This window comes from Hyla sarda, chromosome 4 (genome assembly GCF_029499605.1).
Source record: "Hyla sarda isolate aHylSar1 chromosome 4, aHylSar1.hap1, whole genome shotgun sequence".
Lineage (NCBI taxonomy): Eukaryota > Metazoa > Chordata > Amphibia > Anura > Hylidae > Hyla > Hyla sarda.
The window spans coordinates 327,629,963-327,657,116 of NC_079192.1; the positions used below are offsets into that span (position 1 = coordinate 327,629,963).

Below are 27,154 nucleotides of genomic sequence, written 5' to 3' on the forward strand. Positions count from 1 at the left end.
ATAAATAAAATGAGGGTGGTGAGTCAGGCTCTGCTCACATCTTGAGGGTTTCGCATGCCTTTTTGTTTTTAAAGAAAAAGCATGTTAAAGGGGTATTCCAGGCCAAAACTTTTTTTTATATATCAACTGGCTCCGGAAAGTTAAACAGATTTGTAAATTACTTCTATTAAAAAATCTTAATTCTTCCAATAGTTATTAGCTTCTGAAGTTGAGTTGTTGTTTTCTGTCTAACTGCTATCTGATGACTCACGTCCAGGGAGCTGTGCAGTTCCTATGGGGATATTCTCCCATCATGCACAGCTCCCGGGACGGGACATCATCATTGAGCAGTTAGACAGAAAACTTCAGAAGCTAATAACTATTGGAAGGATTAAGATTTTTTAATAGAAGTAATTTACAAATCGGTTTAACTTTCCGGAGCCAGTTGATATGTATATGAAAAGGTTTTGCCTGGAATACCCCTTTAAATGTGAACAGACTTTTTATGCACTTTATGGGTGCTCTCCCCAGGAAAGAGCATAAAAAATTTACTAACATTACTACATGTTTTGCCTTTTTTCTTTTCTTCTTGTTTCAGATACTTGTATGCAGAGAACTACTTCATTGAACTTCAAAGATGAACAGTATTGTTTTTTTGTTATTTTTTTCATGAGTTTTTTTTTTTTATTACATTACAGGCCTATAGACTAATGGGGGCATTTATCATTGTCTTTAGAGCTGTTTTTGTGTGTATATTTGTTGTACATTTGACGCAGCACTGTACCTCAGGCAATTTTTTGCAACTTTTTGGTTTATCTTTTTTTTAACCCTTTAAGGACGCAAGGTTTTTTCCTCCTTACCTTTTAAAAATCATTACCCTTTCAATTTTCCACCTAAAAATCCATATTATGGTTTATTTTTTGCATCACCAATTCTACTTTGCAGTGGCATTAGTCATTTTACCCAAAAATTCACGGCGAAATGGAAAAAAAAATCATTGTGCGACAAAATCGAAGAAAAAACGCCATTTTGTAAATTTTGGAGGCTTCCGTTTCTACGCAGTGCATATTTCGGTAAAAATGACACCTTATCATTATTCTGTAGGTCCATACGGTTAAAATGATACCCTACTTATATAGGTTACATTTTGTCATTCTTCTGTAAAAAATCATAACTACATGCAGATAAATGTATACGTTAAAAAATGTCCTCTTCTGACCCCTATAACTTTTTTATTTTTCCACGTACAGGGCGGAATGAGGACTCATTTTTTGCGCCGTGATCTGATGTTTTTATCAGTACCATTTTTACCATTTTTGTTTTGATCAGACTTTTTGATCACTTTTTAATAATTTTTTAATGGTATAAAAAGTGACCAAAAATACGTTTTTTGGAATTTGGAATTTTATTACGTGTACGCCATTGACCGTGCGGTTTAGTTAACAATATATTTTAATAGTTCGGACATTTACGCACGCGGCAATACCACATATGTTTATTTTCACAGTTTTTTTTTTTATGGGAAAAGGGGTGTGATTCAAACTTTTATTAGGGAAGTTGACCTTCATTAACACTTTTTTTTTACTTTTTTTTTTTTTGCAGTCTTATAGGTCCCATAGGGACCTATAACACTGCACACACTGATCTTCTATACAGATCACTGGCGTGTATTAACACGCCTGTGATCAGTGTTATCGGCGCTTGACTGCTCCTGCCTGGATCTCAGGCACGGAGCAGTCATTCGTCGATCGGACACCAAGGAGGCAGGTAAGGGCCCTCCCGGTGTGCTGTAAGCAGTTGGGGACACCGCGGCGGTCCCGAACAGCCCGACTGAGCAGCCGGGATACTTTCACTTCAGACGCGGCGGTCAGCTTTGATCGCCACGTATGAAGGGTTAATACAGGGCATCACCGCGATCGGTGATGTCCTGTATTAGCCGCGGGTCCCGGCCGTTGATAGCCGCCGGGACCAACCCAATATGACGTGGGGACACCGCGTGACCCCGCGGCATATCGCAGGAGCCGGCGGAGGAAGTAAATATACGTCCTTCGTCGTTAAGGGGTTAAAAGAATGTAAAGACCTGCTGTTAAGGTTAGTCTTGTGCAGTGGTAATGAATTGATCAACTGCGACTTTTAAAAAAAAAAAGTCACAAAAACCATCAAAAAGGCGCAAAACTACACCAGCCCAGACTTAGCTTTTTGGTGTATGTGAAGAGTGAAATTTCAGAAAATGTGTACCTGCATAAAATGTATGAAATGCCCTGCGGCCCTTTAATAAATTTGGTGCTCCTACACATTACTAGTGCACAAAAAAAAGTGTAGAAAAATTCTTCACTTACACCTACAATGATCAATTCCCCCCCATGTCCATTATCATGCTGGGGCATAGCGATAGCCTTAAAAAACACCCAAATAACCCCTAATTTTTACCTCTGTACCCAGGGCCGGCCTTAGGGGTGTGCGAGCTGTGCGGCCGCACAGGGCGCCATAGCAACAGGGGCGCCGGGCGGCCGACACAGCTCCCACCAGGAAAATTTAATTTGTATTGCCCGACGTGCAGTTCTGGTGTGAGGTGGCGGGCAGGTAACTTCTTCAGACATTCAGCGCTGCTTCGGGCAAGCAGCGCTAAATGCCGGAGTAATGAAGAAAACTGTGCCCTGTAGCGGAATGTGACCCTCCGCACAGGGACATAGTTTTCTGCTTTGCAGGCCCTCCCTCTCATTCCATTCCCACTACCCTCCCTCAACTGTGTCCCTATGCGGAGGATCACATTCCGCTTCAGGGCACAGTTTTCTTCATTACACAGGGAGGTTTCACTTACCCAGACCTCCTCCGCGTCTCTGGTTGGCTGGCCGGCCCGAGTCTGAAGAGGGACGTCGCACATGTGACGTAAATCCGCAGACCCGCACAAGAGGATGTCAATGATGTCACTCGTCAGGCCGCCGTTGGAGAGAAGCGCAGCGCAGGACATGTAAATGTGTCTATGTGTGTGTGCATGTGTCGGTGTCTGTCTGTGTGTGTGGATGTCTGTCTGTGTGTGTGTGCATGTGTGGGTGTCTGTCTGTGTGTGTGGGTGTCTGTCTGTCTGTGTGTGTGGATGTCTGTCTGTGTATGTGTGGATGTCTGTGTGTGTGTGGGTGTCTGTCTGTGTGTGTGTGCATGTGTGGATGTCTGTGTGTGTGTGGGTGTCTGTCTGTGTGTGTGTGTGTGTGTGGGTGTCTGTCTGTGTGTGTGTGTGGGTGTCTGTGTGTGTGTGTGCATCTGTTGGTGTCTGTCTGTGTGTGGGTGTGTGTGTGTGAGTCCGGGGGGGGGGGGGGGGGTGACCTGCTTCTACCTAATGTGGGGAGCCTGCTTCTACATAATGTGGGGAGAACCTGCTACTACCTAATGTGGGGAACCTGCTTCTAACTAATGTGGGGAACCTGCTACTACCTAATTTGGGGAACTATACTGCACCTAATGTGGGGGAACTATACTGCCAACCTAATGTGGGGGGACTATACTGCCAACCTAATGTGGGGGAACTATACTGCACCTAATGTGGGGAACTATACTGCACCTAATGTGGGGGAGCTATACTGCACCTAATGTGGGGGAACTATACTGCACCTAATGTGGGGGAACTATACTGCACCTAATGTGGGGGAACTATACTGCACCTAATGTGGGGGAACTATACTGCACCTAATGTGGGGGAGCTATACTGCACCTAATGTGGGGGAACTATACTGCACCTAATGTGGGGGAGCTATACTGCACCTAATGTGGGGGAACTATACTGCACCTAATGTGGGGGAACTATACTGCACCTAATGTGGGGAACTATACTGCACCTAATGTGGGGAAGCTATACTGCACCTAATGTGGGGGAACTATACTGCATCTGATTAAGGGGGGCAGGGGACTGGTGAAGGGGGAAATGGGACTGATTAAGGGGGCAGTGGAATGATTAAATATTTTAAAAAAATATTTGTCACAAAGATTTTTTTCCTCTTTGTGTACGTTCATGTGGGGGGGGGGGCACAGGGCTAGCTCGCACAGGGCGCATGAACACCTAAGGCCGGCCCTGTCTGTACCCACCACCATAGTTGTATCTTGGACCTATGCGGTAACAAGCTGGGGTTATTTAGGCTGGGGAGGGACAAAAACAATGGTTACCCACCCTGTTAACACCAGGCTGCTGCTCGATTGGTATCTGGCTGTAATAAACATAAAGGAAATCCCACACTTTTTTTTTCCAAAAATAAAAAAATGTGTGTGGTTCCCTGAAGGCTTCCACTACTTAGCCTGTAAAGTCATTTAAAATAAACACATCACATAATAAAAAATGTGTTTATTACAAAAAAACACTCCCCCACAGCCCTTGCTAACCATTTTATTGGAAAAAAAAATTGTAATCGTCGTAGTTCACCGAATCTGAAGTAGTCCTCTGTATTCACGTATCTGAAGTGAGAAGAAAAGAAAAAAAAATGGGTTAGTCCCATAAAGTGCCTACAGGATCTGTTCACATTTTAACATGGCTTTTAACAAAAAGGAATGTTGAAAAAACGTCTGACTCACCACCCTCGTTCCAGCTCTGTCATCTTATGTGTAGTTCATCTCAGACCTTGTTCATACATAGTTTTCCTAATGTTTGATGTAAAGAAAGAGGATGCTTACATTTGCTATTTCTTTTTAGTTGCTAGACTTAAAATATTTGTTTAACAATATAACAATAATCTCTGACAATTTAGTTTTTGTTTGAAAAGCAAAGTTCATCTGTTCATCTTGGTGTAAGACCCCAGCTAAACAAATACTTCAATAGCTAAGTATTTGTTTAGGTAGGGTTAAATGATACAACCTTCTGATAAAGGCCTTGGTAGCCATAGTGGAAGGGCAAGCAAATGCACCATTAGATTTCCCCAAATATATTGAATTTTGAGAGGTTATTCCCCCTTCTATTCTCATTAGAACCTATATTTGTTGTGTTAGGGTAGGGTCACACGTAGCATATACGCTGCTTATTTGATGCTGCGTATTTCTTTGCTAGCATAGACTATTTGAGTAATAAAAAAAACACCCATAGACTTTGTTAGCGCCAAATACACAGCATGAAATATGCAGCGTATACGCTACATGTAACCTTACCTTTAACATATGTTATGTTACGCACCCCTGTTTGTGATGCGTTTTGGTAGGTTGCTGATTGGCTTGGCAGCACAGTAGCAGAAGATTCAAGAGGATTTAGGCAGTGTTCAGACAAGTGAATGTCCGCACAAAAATCTCCATGCAGACATTACCCTGACAGCACTAGGACCACTCCGAAATGCGCCATTTCATAGATGGCAATGGATATCCATGCCAGATGTATCCAGCACAGACATTCTGCTATGTACAGTAAACAGTGCAGCAAAATCTCCCATTGAAATCAGTGGGACTCTGTTGCTGCGGAATCTTCCATCGTGTGAACATAGCCTTAATGAGCGGTTTTGAAGTCAGTGGTGTGTGGTCAAGTAGGAATGAAGACCTGACCAGCCCCACCCTCCCACCACCCAATTCATCTTTGTCACAGTCTTTGTCAGTGGGGCTGTCAAGCTCTTACTGGTTGGGTAATATTTGCTGATTATTTATTTGAGTCTTTATTCTGGTATGGTAACCCTTAATAAAGTCTGTGGCCATATCATTTTACAATGAACCGTCTATGTGTTTTATTATTTGTATTTGTGTTGGGGTAAATTTGGAGCATCCCCATGTGCAATACGATTATATGATATACATGGCTGTAATACATCTCAGTTAAGAACTGTAACAGAGCTGGTATAGGTCTCCATTTTGCCTCCGGATTCTTGTTTTTCTCCTGAATTCTGTAGCATGACTTCTAAGGTCTCATTCACACGGCAGAATTTTAGAGCGGAATCTGGCAGAAAAATTTAACTCGAAAATCCCAAATCCTATTGTTTTCAATGGCAGATTGCTGCACTGTCCACACGGCAGTTTTTTTGCAGCAAAAACATCTGCTGCAGAAATTCTGATTCCACAATCCTTATAAATAATGTACATGTCAATTCTCTCTGCAGAATCTGCTCGGAAATGCATTCAGTCCCTGGAAACAATACATTTTCAAGCTGTCCAAGGGCTGGCTTGTTCTGCGAGTGCCTACCAGAAAAATGAATGGTGCCTTAAAAGGAACCTGTCATTATCAAAGACTTTTCATAGAGACATATCAACATTTTTTATTTGTTGGGGTCTGAGTGTTCAGACCCTGACTGATCAGTAGAACAAGCCAGGAGAAGTGCTTGCTTAGCCCATAATGTAAGTCTATGGGATCACCCTTCTCACATAGCGGAGACCTTCTAGTTCTTCTGATCGGTTGAGGTCTAACACTCTGGGGGAGATTTATCAAAACCTGTGTAGAGGAAAAGTGGACCACTTGCCCCTAGCAACCAATCAGATGGCTTCTTAATAATTTAAGAAGCAATCTGATTGGTTGCTATGGGCAAATGGACCACTTTTCCTCTGCTCAGATTTTGATAAATCTCCCCCTCTGACCCTGACCAATAAAAGCTTTTGACATGTCCCTATATTTGAACATATCATAGTTATTACGGTCGAAAAAAGACATATGCTTGACAATAAGTGCACTGGGATGACTATCTAAGTGGTACTTATACATATGTGTATTAGTACAATGTTACGCCGAGCGCCCCGGGTCCCTGCTCCTCCCCAGAGCGCTCGCGGCGTTCTCCCCTCTGCAGCGCCCCGGTCAGACCCGCTGACCAGGAGCGTTGCACTGACACTGCCGACGGGGATGCGATTCGCATAGCGGGACGCGCCCGCTCGCGGATCGCATCCCAATCCACTTACCTGCCCCGGGCCCCGGCTGTCACGTCCTGGCGCGCGCGCCAGCTCTCTAAGATTTAATGGGCCAGTGCACCACTAATTGGTGCCTAGCCCAATCAGTGTAATTAGCTCCCACCTGTGCCTTAGCCTATATTACCTCACTTCCCCTTCCCAGTATTGCCGGATCTTACATAGTTACATAGTTAGTACGATCGAAAAAAGACATGTCCATCAAGTTCAACTAGGGAATTGAAGGGTAGGGGTGTGGCGCGATATTGGGGAAGGGATGGGATTTTATATTTCTTCATAAGCATTAATGTTATTTTGTTCCAGGAATGTATCTAATCCTGTTTTAAAGCTGTTAATTTTTCCTGCTGTGACCAGTTCCTGAGGTAGACTGTTCCATAAGTTCACAGTTCTCATGGTAAAGAAGGCGTGTCGCCCCTTGAGACTAAACTTTTTCTTCTCCAGACGGAGGGAGTGCCCCCTCGTCCTTTGGGGCGGTTTAACCTGGAACAGTTTTTCTCCATATTTTTTGTATGGGCCATTAATATACTTATATACGTTTATCATATCCCCCCTTAAACGTCTCTTCTCAAGACTAAATAATTGTAACTCCTTTAATCGCTCCTCATAGCTAAGATGTTCCATGCCCCATATTAGTTTAGTCGCGCGTCTCTGCACCCTTTCCAGCTCCACAGTGTCCCTTTTATGTACAGGCGACCAAAACTGAACAGCATATTCCAGGTGAGGCCGTACCAATGCTTTATAAAGGGGGAGTATTATGTCCCTGTCCCTTGAGTCCATGCCTCTTTTTATACATGACAATATCCTGCCGGCCTTGGAAGCAGCAGCCTGACATTGCATGCTATTCTGTAGTCTGTGATCTACAAGTACACCCAGATCCTTCTCTACCAGTGACTCTGCCAGTTTAATCCCCCCTAAGACATACGATGCATGCATGTTATTAGTACCCAGATGCATAACTTTACATTTATCCACATTGAACCTCATTTGCCAAATGGATGCCCAGACACTTAGTCTATCCAAGTCATCTTGTAACCTATACACCTCCTCTATAGACTGTACCGTGCTACAAAGCTTGGTGTCATCTGCAAAGATAGAAACAGAGCTGTTAATACCATCCTCTATATCATTGATAAATAAATTAAACAACAGCGGTCCCAGTACAGAACCTTGGGGTACACCACTAACAACCGGGGACCAACCAGAGTACGAATCATTGACCACCACTCTCTGGGTACGATCCATGAGCCAGTGTTCAATCCAGTTACAAACTAAAATTTCCAAACCCAAAGACCTTAACTTACCTGTCAGACGTCTATGAGGGACAGTATCAAACGCTTTAGCAAAATCCAGAAACACTATATCCACAGCCATTCCTCTGTCAAGGCTTCTACTCACCTCTTCATAAAAGCAAATTAAATTGGTTTGACAACTTCTATCCTTAGTAAACCCATGCTGGCTATCACTTATAATACAATTGTCCCCTATGTATTCCTGTATGTAATCCCTTATAAGTCCTTTAAACAATTTACCCACAATGCACGTTAAACTTACCGGTCTATAGTTTCCTGGGGAAGACCTAGAGCCCTTTTTGAAGATTGGCACCACATTCGCCTTGCGCCAGTCCCTTGGCACAATACCAGACACCAGTGAATCTCTAAATATCATGAACAGGGGTACAGATATTACTGAACTTACCTCTCTAAGAACTCTTGGGTGCAATCCATCTGGCCCTGGAGATTTGCTTACATTTATATTACTTAACTTACCTTGTACCATCTCTACATTAAGCCAGTACATTACATGATGTGTTACCAGCACTGACCTGTCCAATGTCAGCTCCTCCTTCTTCCTTAGTATATACAGAACTAAAGAACCCATTCAGTAGCTCCGCCTTCTCTTGATCACCCGTGACAACCTCCCCATTATCATTATTAAGGGGTCCTACATGCTCTGTCCTTGGTTTTTTTGCATTTATATATCTAAAAAAATATTTAGGATTAGTTTTGCTTTCTTTGGCCACTTGTCTCTCATTTTGAATTTTTGCTGTTTTTATTACATTTTTACAGATTTTATTAAGCTCTTTGTACTGTTTAAATGTTATAGCTGACCCATCAGATTTGTATTTTTTGAAGGCTATTTTTTTGTTGTTTATTGCTCTTTTAACATCATTTGTCAGCCATGTAGGATTTAGTTTTAATCGTTTATATTTGTTCCCCTTTGGTATATATTTAGCTGTATAGTTATTTAGAGTTGATTTAAAGATGTCCCAATTACCTTCTGTATCAGTATTTGAGAACACCTCCCCCCAGTCTATGTCCTGTAGTGCAGATCTCAGCCCAGGGAAGTTTGCCTTTTTAAAGTTATATGTTTTTGCCTTCCCCGTCTGTCTTTGTTTTCTACATTTTAAGTCAAAAGTAACTATATTGTGGTCGCTATTACCAAGGTTTTCCCGCGCAGTTACATTACCAACCAGCTCTGCGTTGTTGGAAATGATCAGATCCAACAAGGCATCACTTCTTGTTGGGTCCTCTACAAACTGGCCCATAAAATTATCCTGCAATAAATTTAGGAATTGTCGCCCCTTTGTAGTTTTAGCCAACCCCGGACCCCAATCTATATCTGGATAGTTAAAATCTCCCATTATTACCACTGTACCTGCCTAGGCGGCCCTCTCTATTTGTTTATGCAGCCGACCTTCTATCTCTTCAGTGATATTAGGGGGTCTGTAGATTACACCAAGTATTATTTTTTCAGTATTTCCCTCCTTTTGTAATTCTACCCACAGTGATTCCACATCCTCAGAATCATCACACACTATGGCATCGTTCACACTGACTTTCATACCACTTCTTACATACAGACAGACTCCACCACCTTTTCTGTTCATTCTATCTTTGCGAAACAATGTAAACCCCTGCAGATTGACAGCCCAGTCATGCGAGGAGTCCAGCCATGTCTCAGTGACCCCAACTATATTAATATGTTCCTCCAGTATCAAGGCCTCAAGCTCCCCCATTTTATTTGCTAGGCTTCTGGCATTTGTGAACATACACTTTACATTTCCATCCTTTATGTTATTGGGGTTAATGGGATTCAAGGGTATAAGTTTTATTTTCCTATGAAGCCTATTCCTATTAACTATTCTAACCCCTCCCTCCGCTCCACCCCCAGGTACATTTATAATCTTGTTGCCCTTGTGCCTAGTGAAAGCGTTTCCTGTGATTGCCTTTCCAGTGTTTCCAGACCTTCTGCCGTTACCATTGACTACGAACCTTGCCGCCTGCCCTGACCTTCTGCTACGTCTGACCTCTCCTCTGTCTAGTCCTTCTGTCCCACGTCTTCTCAGCAGTCAGCGAGGTTGAGCCTTTACCGGTGGATACGACCTGGTTGCTACCGCTGCAGCAAGACCATCCCGCTTTGCGGCGGGCTCTGGTGAATACCAGTAGCAGCTTAGACCCGGTCCACCGGTACGGTCCACGCCAATCCCTCGCTGACACAGAGGATCCACATCCAGCCTGCCGAATCCTAACATACAATTTTGTTAAAGTAAGACTTGTTACACTAAACGTAACAATGTTTGTTCTAAAGTATTGTCTATTTACTTATGCCATTGACACGAGATTTATGCTGTGGACATGTGATACGCGCATAGTATTAACTGAGTAACCCACATCAATGAGATACAATCTGCCCTCAAAAAAACAAATAATGAATTAGAGTACATTGACATGTTTTTATTATACTTTATTTGCTACTTCAGGAGTAAAAAGAAAATCTTTCACTGAGCTCTTTTCTTTATATTTTAAGCACTACTGGACAGCAGGTGGTATCTTGTATTTTTTCTTATACCTTACTGCTTCTCCAGTTGCTGTAATATAAATTAAGAAATAAATTGCCACTGGAGTATATAGGTGACACCTTAGCACCTGGATCAGTAGTAGACTGATAACATGTAGTGGAAGGAGCAACTGTTAGCTCAGAAGTGGCTCATGATAGCATAGCACCCTTTATACGTATACAATAATGGGCCATTACAGGAAGCAATGTAAAGGTAGCTGGTCGTAAATGCCCCCACCTTTCATGTTTAGGTCACTAACTGTGTTCCGCAACTGACTGTAGAAACAATAGAAATGCAATTGTGAATTACTCTGCTTCCTGTACTAAGTAATATACTCCTATAAATGTGACACCTCAGCATATGCTACCTGTACTGAAATAACAAATCCTTTATACAAACAGGTAAACTCAACAAAATCATATTAAAGAGACAAAGTTTTTATTGAATTCATATAGAAAGAAATACAAAAACACCATTAAAAATACACTACAAAACAACAAACAAATCACACAGAGAACTGGCACAGTATACTGGTGCTGAAAAATAAAGACTTAGCATGAAGGAAACAATGAAAAATGTATATATACTGGTATAAACTGTAATCAAATTCATGTGAAAATTAATACATGGCAAGTAAAAAATATCCATAAAAAGGTCTAACTCTGATCCCTCACCATCCTGTGAACAATGGTGTAAATATTGCACTGCCCCTTGGGCACAGTAATCATTCAATGTACACATACATATTAAGAAAGTAACAAAAAATGCCAGATACAGCACAAAATATGCTTAATCCACCAAAGGTCAATCAGCCCACCAGGCATTATACCATTACCTCCCTAAATCATGTTTTGTGTTACGGGGTGCGGTGTGGAAGAGAACTATCCGGGTTGTATATATGGGGAAACAAACTACCTAATAATGTATGCCACATGAAGACGCCTTGCACACTCCTGCAGCATCTTCTGGCTTCCAGCTACCACCCACTAGCCCATATAAAATATTCCCTCTCCCACAAAAAAAGTAGAAAAATAGTGGCACACAGTTATTTTTGTTATAGTTGGTGGCACTGCTCACTGCCTAGAATATGTAAACCACACCATCAAAAATAAAGGGAAAAAGTGGAATATAGAAGCCCTTAATGAAGATGTCATGCATAAAAACGTATGCCCTATCCCCAAGATAGAGGATAAGATAAGAGACGGACGTTACACCCCCTCCCATAGACTTGCATTGAGGGGGCGGGGCGTGACGTCACACGGGGGCAGAGTCGTGACGTCACGATAATCCGTCCTCGTGGTCGGGAGGGAAAAGACTGAGAACCTCCAGTGCTTCCGGCATTACTTACAGGTGGGTGCTGCATGCTAGATTGCGGGGGTCCCCAGCGGTGGGACCCCCGCGATCAGACACCTTATCCCCTATCCTTTGGATAGGGGATAATATGTCTTGGGGCGGAGTACCCCTTTAACTGTGAAAATGGCAGTATTATGTTAATCCACCTCAAAAAAGATAATGACCAAAAAATTGTATGTACCTGAAAATGACATCAATAAAAACTACAACTTTTTCCCCAAAAATACAAGCCAACATCCAGCTCCATGAAGAAAAGTGTTGAAAAAAGTTTATGGGTCTTAGAATGTAGTGACAATATTTTTTTTAAATAAAAACTTGCATTTGTTTCATTATCCTGATAAAAATAATGAATATAATTTATTCAATAAGTTATAGCAACCCCAAAAGGGTGTCATTAATAAGTACTACCTGTCCCATAACAAATATGCTCTCATACGGCTATGTTGAAAAAAAAATACTAAAGTTATATCTCTTACAATATGACGATTAAAAAATTGAAGAAAACTGTATGGGCAAAGTGGATTAGTCAGTTATGGTCTGTTAATGTCTGTGGACGTACCCTTATTTAATCACTATATGGTGGTAATTATCAATCTTGGTGTATCTCTGCATAGCACTATTAGTGTATAATCCAAAGACAATCATTTAGAATTATGCTATGGCTGTTTATGATGGTGTAAATTATACTGTATGAGAGAGGCTGAAGCATGACACAGCCAGCAGCCCTTCATGCTTAGTATCCTCAGTGCTCAGAGGTGTGTTGGGAATGTCCTATCTAACCTTTCTAAAGAGTCAGTAATGACTTGTACAATACACTATGCTCTTCTCAGTATGAACTCAGGCCTTAGTCTTTCTTTGTATGTTTTTTGGTGACATCTCTTCTTTACAGCTTTGTTTCTCTATGCAAGTGGATCGGCCGCTATGGAAATCCAGCCATATACAGTGGGGCAAAAAAGTATTTTTTCAGCCACCAATTGTGCAGGTTCTCCCACTTAAAAAGATGAGAGGCCTGTCACATTTTCTGATTTTTAAAGAATTTATTTGCGAATTATGGTGGAAAATAAGTATTTGGTCAATAACAAAAGTTCTTCTCAATACTTTGTTATATACCCTTTGTTGGCAATGACAGAGGTCAAATGTTTTCTGTAAGTCTTCACAAGGTTTTCACACACTGTTGCTGGTATTTTGGCCCATTCTTCCATGTAGATCTCCTCTAGAGCAGTGATGTTTTGCGCTGTCGCTGGGCAACACGGACTTTCAACTCCCTCCAAAGGTTTTCTATGGGGTTGAGATCTGGAGACTGGCTAGGCCACTCCAGGACCTTGAAATACTTCTTACAAAGCCGCTCCTTCATTGCCCTGACGGTGTGTTTGGGATCATTGTTATGCTGAAAGACCCAACCACGTTTCATCTTCAATGCCCTTGCTGATGGAAGGAGGCTTTCACTCAAAATCTCACGGCACATGGCCCCATTCATTCTTTCCTTTACACGGATCAGTTGTCCTGGTCTCTTAGCATTAAAACATCCCCAAAGCATGATGTTTCCACCCCCATGCTTCACAGTAGGTATGGTGTTCTTTGGATTCAACTCAGCATTCTTTTTTCTTCAAACACGACGAGTTGAGCTTTTACCAAAAAGTTCTACTTTGGTTTCATCTGACCATATGACATTCTCCCAATCCTCTTCTGGATCATCCAAATGCTCTCTAGCAAACTTCAGACGGGCCCGGACATGTAGTTGTAACATCTGCGCTCCGGCCAGACACACTGGCCGTGAGAGCTCCATTGTCATGTCCCTGCTGCCGGCAGGGCTGGGATTCGCATCTCGGGTATGTGCCCGCGTGCAAATCCCAGCCCGTCACTCACCTCCCTGGTCTTTCTGTTCCCGCAGCCCCGGCGCGTGTGCCCCTGCCTCCTAGGGTGTGCACGCGAGCCGGAGCTCTTACATTTAAAGGGCCAGTGTTCATTTAATTAAGTGTATTCACCTGTGCTCTTGTTTCAAGTACTTGCTCCTCCCTTGTATCCCGGCCAGATCTTTGTTGCCTTTGTGCCCAAGAGAAAGCTACTATGTTTCTGTGTTCCTGATTTCTTTGTACCAGATCCTTGTTCCGTTATCTGACCCTGCACCTGTGCCGCCTGCCTTGACCTACTGCTACCTTGACCATGTCTTGCCAGTTTCCTTCTGTGCCACGCCACATCCCAGCAACCTGTGTGGACGAGTCATGCCAGGGGTAACGACCTGGTTGCTGCCTGCCGCAGCAAGACCATCCCGCTTTGCGGCAGGCTCTGGTGAAAACCAGCGGCACCTTAGACTCCGCTCCCTGGCATGGCTCACATAATCATCCACACAAGCCCGGAGGATCCACCACCTGCAGTGACCCGTTACAGTACTGGCTTAAGTAGGGGGACACGTCTGGCACTGCATGATTTGAGTCCCTGGCGGAGTAGTGTGTTACTGATGGTAGCCTTTGTTACTTTGGTCACAGCTCTCTGCAGGTCATTCACTAGGTCCCCCCATGTGGTTCGGGGATTTTTGCTCAGCGTTCTTGTGATCATTTTGACCCCACGGGGTGAGATTATGCGTGGAGCCCCAGATCGAGGGAGATTATCAGTGGTCTTGTATGTCTTCCATTTTCTAATAATTGCTCTCACAGTTGATGTCTTCACACCAAGCTGCTTGCCTATTGCAGATGCAGTCTTCCCAGCCTGGTGCAGGCCTACAATTTTGTTTCTGGTGTCCTTCGACAGCTCCTTGGACATAGTGGAGTTTGGAGTGTGACTGAGGTTGTGGACTGGTGTCTTTTATACTGATAAATTCAAACAGGTGCCATTAATACAGGTAACGAGTGGAGGACAGAGGAGACTCATAAAGAAGAAGTTATAGGTCTGTGAGAGCCATAAATCTTGCTTGTTTGTAGGTGACCAAATACTTATTTTCCACCATAATTTGCAAATAAATTCTTTCAAAATCAGACAATGTGATTCTATGGATTTTTTTCTCATTCTGTCTCTCATAGTTGAGGTATACCTATGATGAAAATTACAGGCCTCTCTCATCTTTTTAAGTGGGAGAATTTGCACAATTGGTGGCTGACTAAATACTTTTTTGCCCTACTGTATATGGAGAACATTTCTGATTGGTGATCTGTGTATGATATTACGTATTATGAGGATTCTCATGTACTACTATGTATAATTACTTATTGCTATTATGTATTATTCTCATGTACTAGTATGTATTATTATTCAATATTATTCTGCATAATGAGGATTCCCATGTACTACTATATATTATTACTTATTTCTGTTATTTATTATTCTCATGTACTACTATCTATTATAATTTTTATTATTATTATTATTATGAGGATTCACATGTACGACTATGTATTATTACTTGTGTCACGATTCGGCTTCCAGGTAGTGGATCCTCTGTGCCAGAGAGGGATTGGCGTGGACCGTGCTAGTGGACCGGTTCTAAGCCACTACTGGTTTTCACCAGAGCCCGCCGCAAAGCGGGATGGTCTTGCTGCGGCGGTAGTGACCAGGTCGTATCCACTAGCAACGGCTCACCTCTCTGGCTGCTGAAGATGGGCGCGGTACAAGGGAGTAGGCAGAAGCAAGGTCAGACGTAGCAGAAGGTCGGGGGCAGGCGGCAAGGTTCGTAGTCAGGATGGGTAGCAGAAGTTCAGGTAACACAGGCTTTGGACACACTAAACGCTTTCACTGGCACAAGGCAACAAGATCCGGCAAGGGAGTGCAAGGGAGGAGACTAGATAAAGGCAGGGAGCAGGTGGGAGCCAATTAAGCTAATTGGGCCAGGCACCAATCATTGGTGCACTGGCCCTTTAAGTCTCAGAGAGCTGGCGCGCGCGCGCCCTAGAGAGCGGAGCCGCGCGCGCCAGCACATGACAGCAGGGGACCGGGACGGGTAAGTGACCTGGGATGCGACTCGCGAGCGGGTGCGTCCCGCTGTGCGAATCGCATCCCCAACGGCCAAAACAGTGCAGCGCTCCCGGTCAGCGGGACTGACCGGGGCGCTGCAGGGAGAAAGACGCCGTGAGCGCTCCGGGGAGGAGCGGGGACCCGGAGCGCTAGGCGTAACAGTACCCCCCCCCTTAGGTCTCCCCTTTTCTTTGACCGGCAACTGCCTCCCCTGGGATGAGGACCCCGGGAAAGAATGGAGGGTTTCCTCAACGGCAGGCAGTACAGCAGGAGTGGGAATGGGGAGGGAGGGCAGAGGGCGAAGCCGGGCACGGGGCAGTGTGACACCAGGACGGGGGCCATGAGGAGGCACAGAGGTTTGCCTGACGGGACTGGGAGGGGGGGAGAGGCACTTCCTATGGCAGGCAGAGTCCCAGTTCTTTATCTCCCCGGTGGTCCAATCAAGGGTGGGGGAATGAAGCCGGAGCCATGGCAGACCGAGGAGGACCTCAGAGGTACAACTGGGGAGAATGAAGAACTGAATCCTTTCGTGGTGGGGTCCGATAGACATCAGGAGGGGTTCTGTGCGGTAACGCACGGTGCAGTCCAATCTGGCTCCGTTGACCGCGGAAATGTAGAGCGGTTTGGCGAGACGGGTCACCGGGATGCAGAATTTATTGACAAAGGACTCCAAAATAAAATTCCCGGAGGCACCAGAGTCCAAGCAGGCCAAGGCTGAGAGGGAGGAGTTGGCTGTAGGAGAAATCCGCACGGGCACCGTGAGACGTGGAGAAGAAGATTTAGAACCAAGAGATGCCACACCCACGTGAGCTGGGTGCGTGCGTGCGTTTCCCAGGCGTGGAGGACGGATAGGGCAATCCACCAAGAAATGCTCGGTACTGGCACAGTACAGACAGAGATTTTCTTCTCTACGGCGATTCCTCTCTTCCTGGGTCAGGCGAGACCGATCCACTTGCATGGCCTCCTCGGCGGGAGGCCCAGGCATAGACTGCAAAGGATGCTGTGGGAGAGGTGCCCAGAGATCTAAGTCTTTTTCCTGGCGGAGCTCTTGGTGTCGCTCAGAAAAACGCATGTCAATGCGGGTAGCCAAATGGATGAGTTCTTGGAGGTTGGCAGGAATCTCTCGTGCGGCCAGCACATCCTTGATGCGACTGGATAGGCCTTTTTTAAAGGTCGCGCAGAGAGCCTCATTATTCCAGGATAGTTCAGATGCAAAAGTACGGAATTGTATGGCGTACTCGCCAACGGAAGAATTACCCTGGACCAGGTTCAGCAGGGCAGTCTCAGCAGAAGAGGCTCGGGCAGGTTCCTCAAAGACACTTCGGACTTCAGCAAAAAAGGACTGGACTGTGGCTGTGGCAGGATCATTGCGGTCCCAGAGCGGTGTGGCCCAAGACAAGGCCTTTCCTGAAAGAAGGCTTACTACGAACGCCACCTTAGACCGTTCTGTAGGAAACAAGTCTGACAACATCTCCATATGCAGGGAACACTGAGACAAAAATCCACGGCAGAGTCTGGAGTCCCCATCAAATTTGTCCGGCAGGGACAAGCGGAGGTTAGGAGCGGCCACTCGCTGCGGAGGAGGTGCAGGAGCTGGCGGAGGAGATGGTTGCTGCTGTAGCAGGGGCAGAATTTGCTGTAACATGGCGGTCAACTGCGACAGCTGCTGTCCTTGTTGGGCAATCTGCTGCGATTGCTGAGCGACCACCGTGGGAAGATCAGCGAGACTTGGCAGCGGCACCTCAGCGGGATCCATGGCCGGATCTACTGTCACGATTCGGCTTCCAGGTAGTGGATCCTCTGTGCCAGAGAGGGATTGGCGTGGACCGTGCTAGTGGACCGGTTCTAAGCCACTACTGGTTTTCACCAGAGCCCGCCGCAAAGCGGGATGGTCTTGCTGCGGCGGTAGTGACCAGGTCGTATCCACTAGCAACGGCTCACCTCTCTGGCTGCTGAAGATGGGCGCGGTACAAGGGAGTAGGCAGAAGCAAGGTCAGACGTAGCAGAAGGTCGGGGGCAGGCGGCAAGGTTCGTAGTCAGGATGGGTAGCAGAAGTTCAGGTAACACAGGCTTTGGACACACTAAACGCTTTCACTGGCACAAGGCAACAAGATCCGGCAAGGGAGTGCAAGGGAGGAGACTAGATAAAGGCAGGGAGCAGGTGGGAGCCAATTAAGCTAATTGGGCCAGGCACCAATCATTGGTGCACTGGCCCTTTAAGTCTCAGAGAGCTGGCGCGCGCGCGCCCTAGAGAGCGGAGCCGCGCGCGCCAGCACATGACAGCAGGGGACCGGGACGGGTAAGTGACCTGGGATGCGACTCGCGAGCGGGTGCGTCCCGCTGTGCGAATCGCATCCCCAACGGCCAAAACAGTGCAGCGCTCCCGGTCAGCGGGACTGACCGGGGCGCTGCAGGGAGAAAGACGCCGTGAGCGCTCCGGGGAGGAGCGGGGACCCGGAGCGCTAGGCGTAACAACTTGTTTCTATTGTGTATTATTCATATGTACTGCTATGTATTATCATTTTATTATTATTATTCTTATGTATTATGATTCTCATGCACTACTATGTATTATTACTTATTGCCATTATGCCATTATGTATGATCATAATGTATCATGTTTTATTATTATTTTATGTATTATGAGGATTCTCATGTACTACTTTATATTATTATTATTATTCTGTATAATGAGGATTCTCATGTACTACTTTATATTATCATTTATTTTTATTATTCTGTATAATGAGGATTCTCAAGTACTACTATATATTATTACTTATTTCTATTATGTATTATTTTCATGTATTACTATGTATTATCATTTTTATTATGAGAATTCTCATGTACTACTATGTATTATTCTTATGTACTACCATGTATTATTATTTATTATTATTATGTATGAGGATTCTCATGTACTACTATGTATTATTACTTATTGCCATTATGTATTATTCTCATGTATTACTATGTATTATAATGTATTATTTTTTATGTATTATGAGGATTCTCATGTATTACCATATATCATAATTTAATATAATTCTGTATAGTGAGGATACTAATGAAATATTACTATATATTATTACTTACTTCTATTATGTATTCTCATGTATTACTATGTATTATTATTATTATTATTATGTATGAGGATTCTCATGTACTACTATGTATTATTCTTATGTACTACTATGTATTATTATGTATGAGGATTCTCATGTATTACTATGTATTATCATTTTTATTATGAGAATTCTCATGTACTACTATGTATTATTCTTATGTACTACTATGTATTATTATGTATGAGGATTCTCATGTATTACTATGTATTATCATTTTTATTATGAGAATTCTCATGTACTACTATGTATTATTCTTATGTACTACTATGTATTATTATGTATGAGGATTCTCATGTACTACTATGTTTTATTACTTATTGTCATTATGTATTATTCTGATGTATTACTATGTATTATAATGTATTATTTTTTATGTATTATGAGGATTCTCATGTATTACCATATACTGTATCATAATGTAATATAATTCTGTATAGTGAGGATGCTCATGTACTACTACTATATATTATTACTTCTATTATGTATTCTCATGTATTACTATGTATTATCATTTATTATTATTTTTATTATGAGGATTCTCATGTACCACTATGTATTATCATTTATTATTATGACTTACTGCTATTATGCATTATTATTAATTACTGTAATAATGTATTTCTATTCTGTATGATAAGTAGCATTATCATCCTCCTACATAATGAGGACAGCTCCAGGTCCCCAGGGTTCAGCCTAGTCAGACCTGTCCCTCCACAGCACAGGCCCCGCCCACCCGTGAGGTCACCGCCCGGCAGTGTCCCAGGTCGGGTGACGTCAGCACGCCAGTCATTGTTTAAACAGGTGAGGGCGGAGTGAGGTGTGAACGTGGTCATGCGGTGACGGAGCAGTACTATTAGTGAGCGCTGGAGACCGGACGGGACCATGTTGCCTTCTGTGGTGCGGAGGTGGCTGAACCGACCCAAGGTAGGGAGAGGGCGCTCAACTGGTGGGGAGAACACGTCGCCCCTGTTCACACCTGCTGTGTATGCTGCGGTTTGGTTCTTCCTGTATTCCCATCCTTCCTGATGATGTGACTGACCATACACCCTGCTGTCCATCAGATGGAAGGGGGCGCCCCTAGCAGTCTGCAGTACTTGTTGTTATACCTGTTCCGGGGCTGCGGACAATGGATCATGTGCTGCCAGCTTCTTCTGTCTTTGTTCACATTACACCCAGAACGAAGTGGTGAATGTATGGACACTGGTACTAATGGCCCATAAAGGGGCACTCTGCTAGAAGCAATAGCTGTGTGTCTATAGGGAACCTCCCAGACTATGGACTAGTATCTGCTTTATCACTGTTCAGCAACAAGCACAAGTTATGTTGGCACATTGTAGACTGGGCATCACCCTGAATGGCAGCATTGGTAATATTTATCTATTGCTGTGGGGAAACTCCAACTCCCAGCATGCCCGGACAGCCGAAGGCTGTCCGGGCATGCTGGGAGTTGTAGTTTCACAACTGCTGGAGGAAACCTCTTTAGGATACACTGATATGATGCCAACAAGATACCTGCTGCCTGGAAGAACAAAGTGGGCTCCATACTGGATGGTGAATGAGTGGTCTGTGCTTTCCCGGCCTCTGGTCATCCTAGAACGTGTCCATAGGGGAAGATGACGATAAGGGAGTAATAGGACATTCCCATACCAAGCCCAGCCCACCGATATAGATCTCCTAAAATCCTTAAAACATCCTGTCTCTTGGGCGTTCACTGTTCTTGTCACCTTTTTAATAATTTCCATTACAGTATGTTTAAAGGGGTATTCCAGGGGGGAAAAAAAACTTATTTTTTTTTTATATCACCTGGCTCCAGAAAGTTAAACAGATTTGTAAATTACTTCTATTAAAAAAAACTTAATCCTTTCAATAATTATCAGCTGCTGTAGTTGAGTTGTTCTTTTCTGTCTGACAACAGTGCTCTCTGCTGACATCTCTGCTTGTCTCAGGAACTGCACAGAGTAGAAGAGGTTTGCTATGGGGATTTGCTTCTACTCTGGACAGTTTCTGAGACATGTGTCATCAGAGAGCACTTAGACAGAAAAGAACAACTCAGCTTCAGCAGCTCATAAGTACTGAAAGGATTACGATTTTTTTAATAGAAGTAATTTACAAATCTGTTTAACTTTCTGGAGCCAGTTGATATATAAAAAATTTTTTTTTTTCCTGGATAACCCCTTTAATTTTGCTCTATGCAAGAATGTATTAAACTATGCTATTGTGTACGCAAAGAAAAGGATATAGTGTGTGTATATATGTTGGTTCCTTAATACAGGATGTGGCTCTTTGCATGGGATCCTGTTATGGTTATTAGTAGAGATGAGCGAACTTACAGTAAATTCGATTCGTCACGAACTTCTCGGCTCGGCAGTTGATGACTTATCCTGCATAAATGAGTTCAGCTTTCAGGTGCTCCAGTGGGCTGGAAAAGGTGGATACAGTCCTAGGAAACTCTTTCTTAGGACTGTATCCACCTTTTCCAGCCCACCGGAGCACCTGAAAGCTGAACTCATTTATGCAGGATAATTCATCAACTGCCGAGCCAAGAAGTTTGTGACGAATCAAATTTACTGTTCGCTCATCTCTAATTCCACTCTTAGTAAATTGGGGCCATTGAGCATTAAAATACATGTGGGTAAGTCCGTTTTGTTTGCCATTTAGGGCACAGTCAGGCAATGTTCACACGGCCGAATTTCCTAGTGAAATCTGCGTGAAAAATTCCGCTAGGAAATTCTACAACATTTACTGCACATTGTATTGTAGTGAAGAGCCCAACTCTGCGCTTCCATCTGCTCATTTTCGTGATCCGGTGGGGTCTCGGCACTGAGATTCCAAGACCGGGTTCGCACTACGGAATTTCTCGATTGGAAATCTGCTTCTGAATTTCGGATGAAAATTCCGCTGCCTGAGGGTAAAATGCAGGGGAATGTTTTTTTTTTTTCGTTAACCCATTCACACTACGGAATTTTCTGGGTGCAATTTCCATCTAAAAATTCTGCCTGAACATTGAACTTTCTCAATGTCTTGGCGGACTACACACTACAGACATTGCCGTCTGTCAGGACAGAAATATCCTTGCGGTCCTAACGCCAACTGATTAAGCTGGCACGTGCCGCACTCGGAATCTCTGGCCATAATTCTTCCTAACTGATCAAAACGTTTGAAATGTCAGTTTTTTTTTTTTTTTTTTAAATGACAATTAAACTTTAAAAGTGGAATTATTATAATATTATTATATGGTTATTTAAAGTACATATTCTCCTTCATGGGGCATATCTTTAATTTATTTATTTTTTTCCCCATTTCTATCTCTGGCCCCAGAAAAGGCTGTAATAGCTCTGAGTAAGGCTGGGTTCACATCACGTTTTCTCCCATACGGCAGGGGGGAGCTGAAACCTTGCGCTCCCGTATGCCTTTCTATGTGCTCCCGTATGTAATTAATTTCATTTTTGCGCCGTATGCGCTTTCCCCCCGGACCTAAAACTGTGGTCAACCACGGTTTCAGGTCCGGTTGTAAAAGCGCATACGGCGCAAAAATTAGCCGACCGAACGTTTCACTCCGGCCGGGTCATTGAAATGAATTACATATGGGAGCACATAGAAAGGCATACGGGAGCGCAAGGTTTCAGCTCCCCCCTGCCGTATGCGCTCCCGTATGGGAGAAAACATGTGCACCCAGCCTTGGCAGGGATCATGCACAGAGTGCATGTGTGTCTGTTTAGCCAAAACATATCTTCATCTACTGTTTGTGTGCAAACTTTGCACCTTACTAATTTAAGGTCCTTTTACATGGGTTGATGATCAGCCAATAAGCAAACAAACACTTTTCGTTGACTGATCACATCAACTGTGCTGGACTGTAAATATTAAATTGTTGACAGTATATTTCTCTTGTAAATGGGGTATGTACTGCCAACAATAATGGAAGTGAATGGCGGCACAAATGATCCAGCAATTTGTGTGGATGGTCACTCCCAATAATTGGGCAGTGTAAGCTATGCTTTTATCAAGTGCCAATCGACATGTACATGGTTGGTAGTGGTATTGGGCACCTTTATGTGCATGTAAAAGGAGTCTTAGTAGTATATCTTTTTAGAGATGTTGAGTTTAGAACTTGCTGTGTTCTTACCAGAATTTCCATTCACTTGTATGGGAGGTATGGATGCCAAACAGCAGTCTTGGTTGTTGAAAACTGAAGAAGTTGACATTTACTATATTCTATAAGACTATTCTCATGGTTTGAATAGAATTGCTTTGTGCAAAAAAATGTCAATTTTGATATACTGTAGGGGATTTAAGAGGGTATAGATGGTAAAATATATCAATTATGCCTATGGGTGCTGGGATATTTCTGGTTTTTGGACCAGACCTCATTTTATGTGCAGTTTGCCCGTTATACACAGAGGCATTTTGGGTGTGGCCTTTGGTGTGTTGGTCTTTTAAGCTTTTTGTACACACAGTTCTTTTCTATAAAAGACTTGGTAACTGATTTACGTGTCTACTTTGACAATCCCCATATTTCAGAGCAGTGCCCGAATTCTTTCTATTGAACAGCTAACAATAGGGGGTCTAGTTGTTTATGTATAAAAAAAAAAAAGGAATGGTCCCATCATTCCATGTGAAAGAACAGTCTGATATCGAGCTAGTCTGGTTAGTTTGTGGTCAAATAATAAAGTGTGTGTGTGTGTGAGACAATCCACATAAGAGTATCCAGTTTTTGCACACTTTATAGACTGGTATTTCCTGTTGTCTGATGCTCAGCTTAGCTGTGTAGCCTAGGACAGGTTAGTAGAGTCTACTCATAAACAGACAGGAAACTTAATGACAAATACTGATGTAAATGAAGAAAACTATTCTTTGTATGTAACTCCACTGCCTCTACCTGATATCGAGAAGGTTATTTCTATGGCACAAAAATGAATTCTTTATCTTGACTATTAATGTTTAAGCAATATTATTGGTCTAGGAAATAATTGTTTACTGAACAGACATGTTAAGGGGTATTCTCATCTTTATTTATAGCCTATCACAGGATATTCCACAAATTCCTTATATCTGCATGCTCAAATGGTGAGACCTGCATCTGTCTCTAGAATGTGGGCCAGAAACAGTAAGTTTTGATGTTGCCCTACTTGCACATCTCCCATATGTCAGCATCCCAGTGAAAAGGCATGCCTATAAGTAAAAAAGATTTTTAAATTACTTGTATTAAAGAATCTTAATCCTTTCAGTATTTATAAGCTGCTGTATGCTCCACAGGAAGTTCTTATCTTTAATTTCCTTTCAGTCTGACCACAATGCCCTCTGCTGACACCTCTGTCCATGTCAGGAACTGTCCAGAGTAGGAGCAAATCCCCATAGTAAACCTCTCCTGCTTTGGACAGTTCCTGACATGGACAGAGGTGTCAGCAGAGAGCACTGTGGTCAGACAGAAAGGAAAATCAAAAAGAAAATAACACATGGCTAGAAGAACACACCTGGCACTGCTATGTGGTAATGTGTACGTCTAAAATTGTCCTTCTATGACACTCTCTGGCAGTGGGTCTGTCCTGCGAGGTGGTGGGGGTGCAGACTTGTATAAGTAACAAGTACTTCAGCAAATGTAGACATATAGAAAGTAAACAAGTGCACTCGCCACGTTTGCAGCTTCAGAAAAGGTAGCTTTATTGAAGACATCCAGGTACAGACAAAGTAAGTGCAGGGTGACGACAGGGAAAGGAGGTAGTCTCGGGCTACGGAACCGTCTCACGCTGGCTGCGCTTCTTAAGGCCCCTACTCTGTAGTTGGGTACCCCTTTAATGGACGTCTAATATGTTAAGTTTACACACACAACTTTATTTTGTGGGACTCGGTAGCACTACAGATCACAGGTATAATTCACCACACCTTTTTGCTGGTATGCTTAGGACTTACCCTTCAGATGTACTTCCCGAACAGTGTGAACCACCCGTAACATGGCTTTTGTAAATTAGGCCACAAAGATCCTATCAGAAGCATAGGGGAAAAAATTATCGGATTCTCCATGCATAAAAGCTGTCCATTTTCCACCTTGACTATAAATTGTGTCCATATTTTATTTTTCATTTGGAACCTGTATTGACATGCTGCTGCTTACGGTATCTTATGACACTCATTGTGACGCGCTTATGAAAGTATGAACACCCAGCCCTAAAGCCTTGTTTAGAAACATGACCTGTACTGTGATTCTTGCACTTTTCTGCTTTATCATAGTTTCTTGTTAAACCTGCCAGACGACTGCATTTCTCTGCTGTTTGTGTTCTTATGTTAGTATAGACATGCTTTCTGTATCTTACGTTCTCTTAAAGGGGAAAAGAATCTTCTCTTGCAGATTGACATGAAAAAATACAGAAGTTAATCAATTTTTTTTCTTTGTGAGAACTTAATTAGTTTGCGATCTGTGTTCACTTATGATAGCTTTATCAGGTAGGTCTCAATAGGTGATATCTCTTGCTCTGTTTTCCTTGTCAAGCTTCAGATAATTGCTCTAACTAATCACTGATAATAAGGCTGCCCATTGTTACTTCCTATGGGTGAAACTCCATGCCAAAGGTCTTAAACATTACCCAAATCTTTCTTAAACTGAAATGACCTAAATCAATCTCAAAGCTTGTCATCGGTTCTATGTTAAACCAGAGAATGCTTCAGCCCTAGAATGACCTGTGCAACTTAGGTCATACATGTATTTGTTGGAATTCTTCCTCTAATGGAAGAACACTCTACAACTGGATATTTGCACTCTTTTGACCAAAAGTCTCATTTAGTAAATTGAATCTATATTATAAATTTCCAACAAACTTCCACAAGGAATATGTATGGAATAAGTGATCTGCATAAAACAGGGCTCGACAAATCACAGGTGCCATGCCTCCATGGCTACTGGGAATCTTGGTGCCAAGGTTTTTTCCATTAAAACCCCTTTCAGACCCATGACCGACATTTGTCATGGATCAGTTGTGGGATTATGACTCGTGCCCAGGAGCTGGGCCTGCGTCATACCTGGCAGGTACTGGTTGACATCTGGCAGTAATACATGGAAGATCACTCCAGTGTCTCTCATTTAACTGTTTAAATGCCACATTTAAACAGTTATGGCGTGCATACCTGGTGGTTCAATCGTTGAGGTGCAAATTGGTTCTCAGGCCAGTGCAGGCTGTGAGTTGGTATGTGGATTTGTCCAAACTAAACTAAAGTAAATGATCACATTCCTTTTCTCCTACATGATCAACAGGATAGAAAAAACAAAAGCTTTAAACCCCTCCACCAAACTGCAGATTTCTGGTCACCATCTATAAAATCAATAAAAAAATGATCAAAAAGTAAAGTAGTACCAGTAAAAAAACAAACAAAAAAATCCAAGATACTAAACAAATTTGTTAAGCCCTGGCTTAAAATACCAAGGACAAGAAGTCACAGCAGTCTGTGGTCCGTGAGTTAATCTAGCTGGTTTCTTTATTACATCAATCATTAGGTGCAAAGCTTCGGCATGTGTGATGTGTGTCTTTAGCAAGGTGGATGCCATAAAGACATCAGCTTGACTGACTCCCAGACCTCATGCTGTGCTGTGACTTCTTGTGCAATAATTATTTTTTTTCCAATGCATTTTAGGCTTGTATTATGCGCCAAAATGCAAGGGCTGCTTCTGAAAAGACAAATCAAATGTAACCCCGCATTAGGGACACAGGAACTGCAAAGAGCCAATGACCAGGAAGCCATCAGAGATCTAGAATGTAGCCATGTGCCAGTGACTAAAGCGATGTTGAGGTGCCCGGCTGTAGAAGTATGGACCAAGTGAACTTTGTGTACATGAGAGGGAGTGTTCCTTTAGGTGGAGTGGATGACTACAGTTTATCTTCTTGCCAAGGATGCCAAATGAAAGTTTCTGTAAGGTGTGTCCCGGTGCTGCAGAATAGAAAAAGGGGTTGTGGTGTTCAGAGCTGAAGGGGCGCAGTCTCTACAGACGGGAGTGGTGCTTGGGAGTGTTTTAAGAACTCTGTGGGTAAGAGTGCCACCCACTGAAAAAGTGAAATATGTACTGTATGGGGCC

General features: G+C 43.2%; 1 protein-coding gene across 2 annotated transcripts in view; it reads left to right on the forward strand.

Moving 5' to 3' along the window:
- Positions 1-19,898: 19,898 nt before the first annotated feature.
- Positions 19,899-27,154, forward strand: part of LOC130369600 (lateral signaling target protein 2 homolog) — a 30,860-nt gene continuing 23,604 nt past the window's right edge. Inside the window, exon 1 of one of the 2 annotated variants that reach the window (XM_056575025.1) lies at positions 19,899-20,016. In XM_056575025.1, coding sequence (XP_056431000.1) covers positions 19,975-20,016 — 42 coding nt within the window. In that variant the 5' untranslated portion in view covers positions 19,899-19,974. Of the gene's footprint in view, positions 20,017-26,777; positions 26,997-27,154 lie in introns of those variants that run through there. The other variant, XM_056575026.1, reaches the window with a different exon arrangement.